Source organism: Sus scrofa, chromosome 1 (assembly GCF_054392235.1).
Source record: "Sus scrofa isolate SSC_HxYL_T2T_F1_AM1 chromosome 1, Sscrofa_HxYL_maternal_Yorkshire_Landrace_v2.0, whole genome shotgun sequence".
Lineage (NCBI taxonomy): Eukaryota > Metazoa > Chordata > Mammalia > Artiodactyla > Suidae > Sus > Sus scrofa.
The window spans coordinates 73,522,184-73,534,893 of record NC_139383.1 but is presented as its reverse complement, the minus strand read 5'-3'; the positions used below and the strand labels follow the sequence as shown (position 1 = coordinate 73,534,893).

Below are 12,710 nucleotides of genomic sequence, written 5' to 3'. Positions count from 1 at the left end.
AGACAGAGGAGAAGGCAAGCTCAAAATGCCAAAGGTTCATGCTATCTGAATCTCTCCCCTTATCTCAGGAACTCAGTAGATTTCTCAGAAACTCTACCTAAGGTGCTTCTACTTACATTCATTGGCCAGACTGTGCTACGTGGATCACCTCTAGCTCAGGGGATCTTGGGGAGGTGAATATTTTTAAATGAGGCATTGTCACTCCACACACGACCAAATGTTAATAGTAGGAGGACGGAGAGAGTGGATGGGTAACTAGCAATGTCTGCCATCCTTATTTTTCCAAAGCTTGGGATGCTAAAAAATTTGGAGAAATATTGGAAGAATATGGGACAAAGCAGATTAAGTTGTTTAACATATAATTGAAAGAAAGTAATTTCCTGAAAATTCTTGTAAAAACATCAATTAATCCTCAGGGTTACATTCAATGTGGTAATTACTCTGATTACTTAACGTAAACAGTATTCATTTGTAACTCTTTTCCAATCAAGATTTAGCATGAAAAAGAGTACTAAAATATGTACACATAAGATTGCATGAAGACTTTTATGTAAGATAATTTTTAAAATCCAGTATGTTAAAAGTTTACAAAATTGCCTTGGGTGGCTAAAATAGGAGTAAGATAATGAGAGGAAAAAATTTCCAGATTCTTTCATATTGTCTCTGCTTCCCTGGTATAGTCTAAATTAACTCTTGATTAATGTGGTCTGTTGTTTATCTAATGATAAAATCTTAGAAGTTGAGAGGATAGGACTAGATAGTGGAATTGCAGAACAGATTTCAAGATGACCAGTCAGTTCATTTCTGTTTCTTATAGAAAAGTAGGCACCAGTAATAATTTTTGTCTCTTTTTAACTATTAACTACCAGTCTAGGTAACTTTTTAAAATCCCAGATGTTATTTTAGGACTGAGTCTGAAACTTTAGGACGGAAATCCCTGAATCTTAGAAGGAAAGAGACTGTTTTCTTCAGTTCCCCTCCTTTCAGTGATGAGAAGACCAAGGGCCTAAGACTTTAGGGATTTGCCCATGAACCGTCTGTTATAGGCAGAGATAAAACTTATCCAGATTCCTGATTGAGCTAAATCACTTGATTTGGTTCTAACCAAGTGATTTGGAAACAACTTGGTTACTTTCCCCAGCTACTAATGACAGAAAGAGTTAAGTCCAGTCATAATATACTTTATCCTAGCAAAATGCTCTTTGTAGTGCTTAGAACTAAGAATGAAAATTAGACAAGTTAGTGGTGGACATATCCTAGTCTTGGTAACATTGGTAACTCTGCCCCCCCCATTTACTAGTCATTGGGTAAATAAGCACTTTCAATTATCATTGGTCACTATGACAAGGTGGCTCTGAGTTTCAGCTTTGTCCTTTATAAACTGAATGTTCTGACCAGGTATTTAACCTCCCAGATCTCCTGTAATTAGAATCACAAGTAGAGATAATACAAATGAAAGTCATTGTAAATAGTAGGTACTGTACAAATTACAGTTTTTCACTTTTATTACCACCATTGTTTTTGTTGTTTCTGGCTATGTGGCATTTAAAGATTGCTATTTGTTTAATGAATGCAGTTTTATGATTATAGATGTCTTTATTAAAAGCTCCCAGTCATTCACCATTTTCATCCTTAGGGTGATTCAGAACCCTTACAACGTCTGTTGCCTCGTTATTACTTTCTTTCATAAGCTGAACTACATGAGAAATTTATCCAGTGCTTAACCTTCCGTGAGCTTTATACCTGCTCATAATCTCATTGTGTAATTTTTGTGAAATGTAACAGTATAGATTTTTACAACGAACATTTTTGTAAACTAGAATATATTAGCAGTATACTAATAAAATACATTTTTATTCCTTTTGTTTAGTCACCAGTTTAAAGCAAAGTTTTAAATATTAGCTCTCTTTTAAAATGTTTTCTGTCAATTTCTCAATAAGAAAAGGAAGGGACCACATTTTATTCATCTCTGTAAATCCTACAGCTTTGCATTTAGAATTAAAAGAGATAATGTATAAAAGTGCTTATTAGCCTAATGTCTGGCGCAGATTATATTCCCACTTAAATTGGAGTTTGTTAGATACTGGTAAGGATTCTCAGAAATCCTAATGTTATGGAGAACAAAGTTATACTGAGAACAAAGCATCTAAATGGAACTATGGAGGGTGGCCCTTACTGGTCAGCTTCTCTCTGGGAAATCCTGGTGACTTGTGGTGTAGACAGTTGGAATGGTAGAGAGAAGGGAGGTGTCAGGATCTGCTTATAAATCCCAAACTACTCAGTGGAAAGGCCTCTATTAAAAACTGCATTCAAGTCTCTTTGCAAGGGTACCTGATATGAAGTTACACCAGACCAGCAGCTGTGGTTGCCACAGGTCTGTCTTGAGCATGTTTCCCTGAGTTCGAAGTAGTCAGTTAACAACAGCAAGGAAGAAATACGAGAAATGTACACCTGATTTCCATGACAAATATAGTAATGCTAGTGGAGCCACTTTCTGTGTTGCTGTATGGGCATAGGCAGCGACACAAATTAGAATATAATGGAACCTGTCCTCTGTTGGCAGAGTAACCCCAAAAGAATGGAGAAATCAGTAATCATCCAGCTGGTGTAATACTGAATTGCTTCAAAACCAACTTGTAACTGATGCCAAGTAAAAGCACTGTGTACCCATTAAAATATGGCATGATTGAAGAAATAAAGCGCATTTGAAACCATCAAAAAAATCAAACCACAAAACTCCAAAATGCTAAATGAAATAAATCATAGAAAGACAAATACACTACGATTTCACTTATATGTGGAATCTGAGAAACAAAACAAAACCAAAAGCTGTACTCAGATACAGAGAACAGATTGGTGGTCACCAGAGGTGGGGGGGTGGGAAGTAGATAAAATAGGTGAAAGTAGTCAAAAGATTCAAATTTCTAGTTATGTAAAAAAGAAGGCCAGCGTGAGGATCTAATGTACTGGAGATATAATGTATAAATAGTGACTGTGATTAATGTTACTGTATTGTATATTTGAAAGTTGCTGAGAGTAGATCTTAAAAGTTCTCATTACAAGAGAAAACATTTGTGACTGTGTGGTAACAGGTGTTAACTAGGCTTACTGTGTGATGATCATCTCACAATCCAGCCCTCCCTTGGAATCTGCGGAGGATTGGTTCTGGACCCACTTCAGATACCAAAATCTGAGGAAGCTCGAGGCTCGTAGTTGGTTGTCCATATCTGTCGTTCCACATCTTCAGATTCTACCAAACTCGGATTGTGTAGCACTTCAGTTTTTATTGAAAAAACCCTCATATAAGTGGACTTGCACAGTTCAAACCCATGTTCAAGAGTCAATTGTATGCACAAATACTGAATCATTATATTGTACACCTGAAACTAATATAATGTTATGTCAGTTATATTTCAACAGAAAGAATCTTCACCAAAAAGGAATAACCTAAAAAGAGACTGATCTGTGAAACATTGTATTGTTGAAAACTGAAGTCTGACATTAGTGATAAGATGGTATTCATTACACTAAAGTCTTACCTTTATGTTTTAGTCAAAGAAGTTTGGCAGAGATCACAGAACTTATCCATACTGCTCTCCTTGTACATCGTGGGATAGTAAATTTAAATGAATTGCAATCTTCTGATGGGCCACTGAAAGACATGCAATTTGGAAATAAAATAGCTATCCTGAGTGGAGACTTTCTTCTAGCAAATGCCTGCAATGGACTAGCTCTGCTACAGAACACCAAGGTAAAACTGGGCAGGGTTTGCTATGTCTGGATGGCCTTTAGGTAGCTCTGGGTTGACCGCAAGAGCCGCAGAGGTCTAGACACCCTGCTGCCCCAACTCCCCACACATAGATGCTCGGTAAAATTGTGGTGATAATGATGACGATGATAATGGCAGTGATGATACCAGTTAAAACTGGTAAATGCTGGTAAAGAGTTTTGAAATTAATTTCTTTTTTTAATGATTATAGATGGAATTATTTATTATAGGATTGTATGTTAAATATTCAAAGATGATATAAATAAATATTACCTATAATTTCACCATCCAAATGTAATCACTGTTGGTTAATATTTTCATATATTTCCTGTCAGTCTTTTTGTTTATTTATTCAGACCTTCATATATGAATTATGTGGATTTGGGGGTAACATAAGTGAAAACTTACATGTACAAGCTTTTTTAAAAATCCTGCCTATTTTCTCCCATTGCATATATGATCTGGGTATTTTCCCATGTTAACTTTTTTTAATAAAATTTCCAATGCTTATACAGTATTTAGTTATTTAGATGTAATATTCTTTTACTTAACAAGTTCCTTATTTTGGACATTTAGGTTGCTTCTGATTTTTTACTGTCATAAATAGATCTGCAGGAAATATCTTTACACATCAGTTGTTCCCCATTCCAGATTATTTCTTTAAGATAAATACCTAGAATTGGTTCAGAGGGTTTAAACATTTTTAGTATTCCTGATACATATTGCCTAGCTACTTTCTAGAAAGATTGTAAGAAAGATTGAAGAGGTAGTCTTAATTTATCAGTTAGGATTAGGTGTGACTATAAAATAACAGTGGGCAAAAAACAAAATAGGAGTTTATTTTTCTCATTTTTTGCAAATTTTTATTATCCAAAAGTAGGCAATACAAGGTTGGTATGGAGATTCTAAAGTCAGGAACCCCAGGCTCCTTCTATCTCACTGCTCTGCCATTCCTATCTTACCACCTCATGGCCTGAGAGAGTTGCCATCATGTCTTCACACCAGTCAGAAGGAAGGAAGGATGAGGAAGGGCAAAGAAGGGCAGATGTCCTCCATTGAAGGTCAAGTCATTGTGAATCCTGAGCACCAAGGACAGTCTTCTGTCAGTCTCCTGTCCCAGAATCCTATCTGACTTAGCATTTGTCCTGGATTTTTTTTAGCAGAGAATTATTACTGACAATTACATTAGAATAAAGCAGTGCGGGTTTAATAGATCTCAGCTTTCTACTTCCAGCCTCTGCCTCAGTTTTTGTCTAACATAAGCCAGTAATATGTGGGACCCACACAGGGAGAGCCATCATGTTAAGGTATTATTTAACCTGAAAGACAGCCAGCAATAACTCATCTCTTTTCCCAGCCCTTTCAGATACCTCCCAACAGGGACAGAATGCAAGGCAATTGTTGATATAACAAAATGCACTGAAATGTCTAGGGACTGTTAATTCATTCCTATCTCAGGTGACACTGCTGTTGTAGCTGGCCACTTGGTGTATTACCCAATTGGTGTTATGGCCCCTGTCTGGCCTTCAAGAATCACAAAACCACCAGGTAGCAGTTCAGAAGCAAAGTGGTAGGTGTGTTTAAGTTAGAGGTCCATTGTCTAAGAAATAGACATATGGGAAATGGAGGCTGATCAGTTCTGTGTAGATTGAGTAAAGAATAGGTTGAGCACACTTGTTCGTATGATGTAAACTGGTAATTATTTTACTGTTTGGCAGTACCTTGTTTTTGCAGTAAACCTTTTGGCATCAGTAAGCTCAAAAAAGTAAAAGTATATATTTTTAAGTTTTCAAAGTACTGAATTTTTGTTTCTGAAGGAAGTCGATAAAGAATGTGTAACTTGCATAAAATGTTTGTTGACATTTACTATCCACTATGGAGGCCATGGTGGTCTCACTGACTACAGGAAAACAAGAAGAGTCAAATCTGCAGAAAAAGTATCAGGAGCTAGTTCCAAAGTTAGTAGTTACTTTAGGAAGACTTCTTGAAGATGATTATTTAATATATGTAACTGAAGAAAGTGTATATATGTGTATACTTTTTCCATCCATTCATGAAATCAAGGTAAAGATATTCTATCAAAGGTAAAGCCATTATGAGTGAGATTGGAAATTGTTGTGATTTAAAAAATGGTCATCTGACTATATTGAGAAACCTGTGGAGTGGTTGGAATTGGGTGAGGCATACTCATAATTCATAATTGCATCAACATTGTACTAATTGAAATAGAAGCTATTGCTATAAAAATTTATAAGATTTTGGGTATATAGCTAATGTTGAGTAAAAAACTGTATTTCAACACCACAGTATGTGTCTCTTTGTTGCCTATCATCAGTCAGATTTTAGAAATCTTTAATTCCCAACAATGGTATTGAACTTTGTTATAAATGGGTCATCAAATTTTGGTGACATTTTGTTCAAAATCAATTGGAAATCTTAAATCAAGTGTTCCATAGATGAAACACCAAAGGAAGCTTTTAATTTTTTTTTTTTTTTTGGTCTTTTTTTGCTTTTTCTAGGGCCGCTCCCACAGCATATGGAAGTTCCCAGGCTAGGGGTCCAATCGGAGCTGTAGCCGCCCGGCCTACACCAGAGCCACAGCAAAGAGGAATCTGAGCCACGTCTGTGACCCACACCACAGTTCACGGCATCGCTGGATCCTTAACCCACTGAGTTAGGCCAGGGATCAGACCTGCAACCTCATAGTTGCTAGTCAGATTCATTAACCACTGAGCCACGATGGGAACTCCAAGAAGTTTTTAGAGAATTGCAATTAATGAAAACAAATGTTCCACTGGAATTTTCCCCTACAGAGGCAAAGAAGAAGTTGAACAAAATAAGTAGTAAGAACTCATATGCTCTACAAGAGTACAATTTGTGGCCTTGTGATTATGATTTGGAATATCTCACATTGCAGGAAGAATCTTTTGGAGGTGCTCCTATTTTGAATAAATTATACACATGCATGAATGAAATGAAATTGAGAAGGCCTAGATTTTGCAGCATCTAATTTTGACAAAACATTCAAAAGAATCTTAGAGTCAATTTATTTGACAAGTTTTGTCTTTAAAAATATGTGTCAAAGAAAGGCACTCCAAAGGAAGCAAAAAGACAGTACCTTGAAAATATTTGGACTGGAATAGTTATACTTTTCAATGTGAAAAAAATAGAATTGAGTATCTCTTCCATTTAGCAAATTTGCTCTGAGTTTACCAAGTAATTCAGAACTTACAGAAAGAGCATTTTTCTTAATCAACAATATTATGGTCTACTAATAAGAATCAATGTAAAATATCAATAATTTCAAATTTAATTATAAAATGCAATTATGAATAATATTGCTGGCAGCTTTATTTTTAAATGTCATGTTTTTAAGAACACATTCTTCACAAAATGCCAGTGGTATAATATTAGAGACAGACAGGGCTAAGAAACAAGATAAAGTATGTGAATATGTACCAGGAATAATTATTCTGTCGGCTATTTCTTAATATTAAGATAATATAAAGAAGTTCTTTTTTATTTTAACATACATGGATATATGTTATATTTATTTATTTTGGACTTTTTTGAAAATGGTTTTTGAATAGAACTAGTTAACAAGTCCCCCAATATAATAAAATCAATTTTTAGTTAAATAAATAAACAAGTTGCCCGAAGTATGAAATTTTAATTATTTTAGCATTCCATTTTACTCTGAAGTGTCCCCTTTGGATGATAAATTACATAGTATCACCGCTTTAAAGACATTTCTCAGAAGTTATCTGAAATCCTTCTGCTTACATTCTCTTCACCAGAATTTAATGATATAGTCACACCTAGCCGTCAGGGAGACTAGAAATGTAAACTTTATCATAGGTCCCTATGTGGCCAGCCAAAAATCTGGAAGATGCAGAGATTAGATACTGGAAGTTAAGTATTATTTTGCCTTACCTTGCCATCAACACTTTTGGCTAGCACATGTTTTTATGAGACAGACCTGCTGACTTTTACGGAGAAAATAGTATGATACCTTTAATATATAGGGTATATTCACCTCAAAAGGAAGCTAAGGAAAAAAATGAATTGGCCATATAAAATGGAATAATAAGTAATTTCAGTCTGGGAGCCACTCTCTGACCTGAATTGTCCATCTTCCCTCTTCACCGTACCCGCTGTGGTCTTTACTGAACTTTGGATCTTGGAGAAGGAGGAAGGAAGCCTCAGAAAGTGCAGGTCTGATACGGTTTTTGGGTGCCTTGAGCTGCAAATGACTAGCTCTAGCCACACACGTTGGCCACGCATGGGTTAGACCCACATACCAGAAAGGAAGAGATATTTTGGACATACCAGCTAGGTCCACATTTCAGTAATTAGCCCTCACCCTGGCCCCTACTGTAAAAAACAAAAAGAAACAAACAGGAGTTCCTGTCGTGGCGCAGTGGTTAACGAATCCAACTAGGAACCATGAGGTTGCGGGTTCGGTCCCTGCCCTTGCTCAGTGGGTTAACGATCCGGCGTTGCCGTGAGCTGTGGTGTAGGTTGCAGACTTGGCTCGGATTCCGCATTGCTGTGGCTATGGCGTAGGCCGGCGGCTACAGCTCCGATTAGACCCCTAGCCTGGGAACCTCCATATGCCACGGGAGCGGCCCTAGAAATGGCAAAAAGACAAAAAAAAAAAAAAAAAAAAAAAAAGACACAAACCAAAAAAACAAAGCTTATTGCTTTTAAACAAATTTCTATCTGTTCTAATTATTAGTTTTAACTCTTACTTTAAGCTATTCTAATGAAATCTTATATATAAGGTTAAGATGGGGATACTAAGTACAAATATTATTAACATGCTCTAATGACACAAAGAGGTACTCATTTAACCACTTCACTTTATGGGGATATTATTTAATATGTTCTTTTTTCTTAGCTAGCTTGTATCATTCACACCTTCTTTTGGTGTGGTTTGACTTCAGAGAAAATGGAGGCTTTATTCCCATCAAAATCAAATCAGATTCACAGCCTGTGAAATCCACTCTTGGTGTTTTGCATTCAGAAGCATCACTATAAATGTTCCAGAGTCTAAGACCTCCACCATCTGCTCCATTAGGCACTGGATTTCAGTAGCACTACTTCATTTACCCAAAAAAAAAAGAAAATGCTTAGCATATCCAAGCAACAGTTAAGCCTGAAGCTCCTCCTTGAAATAAGAATGATCAAGCATTTCCTTCCCCTCCAGTGAGCCCTGTACTTTCATGGTCTCTGCACAGGTTTGGACCTTTAGATTTGCAATTTGTCAACCTTTGGTGAGGAATTGTTTTCCTTTTTAAAGCCATGGGATATTTTTTTCTGAATTTGGTAGTTGAATTGAAGCCTTTATTCTTTGCAACCCTCCCATTCATCCAAAATATGGATTTTTTTCACATTCTTCTTCAAAGGGTCATTGAAGGCTCTACAATGTCAATTTCAGAAGATGCTCCAACTGGCAAAGTTTTTGTGAAAGACCTTGAGTACCATGTCCAGGGGTCCATAACTGATCTTCTACAAATGTGGGCTTATGTAGCCCTCTTTTAATCATAATAGATGATTTCCAAACCATGCGAACAGTAAACAGATTAGACTGTAAAGGGTAATAACTAGAGTGCTTTATCAAAGAATTCTCTGATAAAACAAATCTCTCATATATAGAACCAGTTCCTTTCTTTTAAATACTTGGCAGTATTCCCCTTAGAATATTTTCTTTAAGAAGGAAAGTAAAGTTTTATCTCAGAAGAGGACTAGTTTTATTAAACGAGTTCCTAGAAGCTTAAGTACAATAGGGGATTTTTGAAGGGGAAGAAGAGGTGTTGATAAATATTTCTTTGAGGCAGTATTAAGTTTTCTTATGCCATCTACATATATATGGTTAATGTCTTGGTAAAGTTAGATTTCTATTTAATGATGTTTTAATTTTCTTTTATAAGAAAGAAAAATTGTTGACAGTAACAGCATAGAGACCACAGCAATAAGGGAGCAGGCAGAATGTAACACAGATTTCTATATGTACTATTCTGTTTTTTCACCGTAACAGCCTGCTTTTTCTTTGAGGGTATATATTTATCTTGGCAATTAAAGTTAGCATATTTGTGGCAACTTTAATTTTTTATGACTTTTTCATTTTACCGATTTCCCATTTTCTTTTGCTACTGGATTCTTGTCTGTATTTCTGTATTATATGTTTATCACTATACTTCTCCTGGGGCAGACCATTAGATAAAGGTTTCTGTTTTATAATTGCCAAGGGTAAAACTAGCAAAGTCAGTTATTCTCCCTTTGGCTTTTCCCTGAAGACCTTAGGGGTCCTCAAAGTAATTGCCTTAGGTAACACTTAGATTTTTAAGTATCACTAAGTATAAAAATTGGTATATTAATCCTCTGGTAATTGTCTTCTTACTACTATAGCTGTAGTCACATAAGTGTGAATTAACAAGATTTTGAATTCAAGAGTGAGTTTAAAAATTAATGCTTGAGGAGTTCCCGTCATGGTGCAGCGAAAACGAATCCGACTAGGAACCCTGAGGTTGTGGATTCAATCCCTGGCCTTGCTCAGTGGGTTAAGGATCCAGCATTGCCATGAACTGTGGTGTAGGTTGCAGACACGGCTTGGATCCCACATTGCTATGGCATAGGCTGGCAGCTGTAGCTCGGATTAGACTCCTAGCCTAGGAACCTCCATGTGCTGTGGGTGCAGCCCTAAAAAAAGACAAAAAGACAAAAAAAAAATTAATGCTTGATTATTCATTCATTTTCAGTTATAGAACCTAAGGACAACTTTTTATTTTAGTACTTCACTATATAAAGACCCTGGACTAAGAGATCTCATAATGCCTCTTTTCAAGCTGTAAATTCCCTGATGCCGTTGAAATAAACTGCTCTATATTGTGTTCATGTAGAACATTACTGAACGTTGAAATGATGCAGTCATGCCAGAACCTAAAATTTTAGTGTTTGAGCATGAAGCTGTCAGTGAGACATGCTGAATAATTGAGGGAAAATCATGACATGGAAAAGCACTGTAATTTAGAAATCTGGCTGACCATTACACATTTTCTCTGGTCCCTGTGTTTATTTGTAGACTGGATTTATATTTTAGGACTAAGCCACAGTGCAAATAAGACTGTGCACATTACTACTTGTCATCTTTAAAATTTAAAAAAAAGTGTTTTATATCATCTGTGCAATGATAAATAACCCTGGTATTTAAAGAATTTAATTCACCATGTTATTTTTTAAATATTTGTAGTAAATTTTCATTTAATGGATGAGCCTGATGACTCTAATCTTTCACTATACATCAAATGGGAGACTGTGAGTTAGCCTAGGTCTTGTCTAAACAGCCTAGAACATTGACATGTCACTCCTGGGGGCCATTCTATTAAGCGTTACTGATTTATATTTCTAAATAACCAGTGGCGCAGATGTACTCCTTACATGGCTGATGTATTTCCTTATGTTAACTTTGTTTTCCTAAAGGCATAAATATGTTGTTTACAAGGAAGAATTTTGTTTGTATAAATATGCTCAATTTAGGCATATAAATCTCTTCCTTTTATTCCATCTATATTTTTTAATAAAGAGCCTGCTATTGGTTATTTTATGTTTTTCTTATTTGTTATGTTAGTTTTACTTTCAAATACAAGTTGAAAAGTGAAGGAGTTCCTGTCATGGGTTAAGAATCTGACTGCAGCAGCTTGGGTCGCTGCAGAGGTAAGTGTTAGATCCCAGGCCTGGTACAGTGGGTTAAGGGATCCAGCATGACTGCAATTTAGGTCTCAGCTGTGGCTCGGATCCAGTTCCTGGACTGCGGACTTCCATATGCCATAGGTGCAGCTGTAAGATTTTAAAAAGATAAAAAAAACTGAAAACCTAAAAACATGCTCTGTCCTATGAAATTTGTTTTCTATTATATTCATTTAAAATAGGAATTATTGTGATCTTGTATATTTACAGTTTTGTCATTATTTTACTTATGGAAATTATTGAATTAATATCTTTTAGCCCTTTAGTTTGACACCCAGGATTAATGTTCTTAATATAATGCACTTCAGTGTAGATTTTCATGACTAGGGTAAATGTGTGCAAAAGTGGGGTGTCATATTACAATTTCAAAATCCCAAAACTAATTTTTTTAGTTTTTTTCTTACCATTTACTAATATAGCCATGTACTGTATTTATATTGAGTCTGCTTCCTTGATCTTTAAAGTGATAAATGTTTGAGATGTGTACTAGAAATAAGATGAAATATTATTTTCTTTTAAAATGTAATTATCTCATTAGAACCTTGAACTTTACCCTTTTGATGCCATAAAACAATGGAATGAAGTATCTTTTTGGCACAGGAAGGTCAAATGCCATCATGCAAAATGGACACTCCTCTGAATCTCTGTGTCATACCAAAAACCTAATGACAAGAAAAAAGAGCAAGAGAAGCATTTCTTCCATATGCCTGGCATTTAAAGAACCCCCCCCCCCTTTTAAGCCTATGTTCTAAAAGAGAAAAACCCTCTGAAATAGGTAGAGTTGAACCCCACACCATGATTGGCTGTGAGAGGTGAAATATGCTGATTATGGCAATCTTATTTCACACTTTGGCTACCTCTACTTTTGTAATTACTTTTCCCCATTTTCTAGAATTAAAATTAATTAAACCAGCCTTTTTTACCTCTAATTTCACTGACATAAACTTTCATTTCTCCACAGCCAGAGTGAGAAAAAAAATCAATTTTCCAACTGGAGTTATTCTGGACTCTTGCTTTTGTTTTTTTAATGATTTTACTATTTAAGAAAACTCCTAAGTTCATAGTTTACAAAAGTACTGTACAGATGAGCAACTGATTCTCTCCTCTTCATCCTCAGCAATTGGACCCCACATCTCATCTTCTCATCCTTTCTTCACCCAGTAGACTTGTACACAGTGCTCCTTTCTTTGTC

At 35.8% G+C, this 12,710-nt stretch overlaps 1 protein-coding gene across 10 annotated transcripts in view; it reads left to right on the top strand.

Annotated features, from left to right (window-relative positions):
- Window positions 1-12,710, top strand: part of PDSS2 (decaprenyl diphosphate synthase subunit 2) — a 288,051-nt gene that overhangs the window by 146,696 nt on the left and 128,645 nt on the right. For 8 of the 10 annotated variants that reach the window (XR_002336490.2, XR_014815633.1, XR_014815641.1 and 5 more), the window contains exon 3: window positions 3,553-3,751. Coding sequence is in view for 5 of the 10 variants with exons in the window: in XM_084976744.1 (XP_084832870.1) it covers window positions 3,553-3,751 (199 nt within the window). In the remaining 5 variants the exon portion in view is untranslated. Of the gene's footprint in view, window positions 1-3,552; window positions 6,293-8,359; window positions 8,899-12,710 lie in introns of those variants that run through there. The other 2 variants (XR_014815692.1, XR_014815653.1) reach the window with 2 other exon arrangements.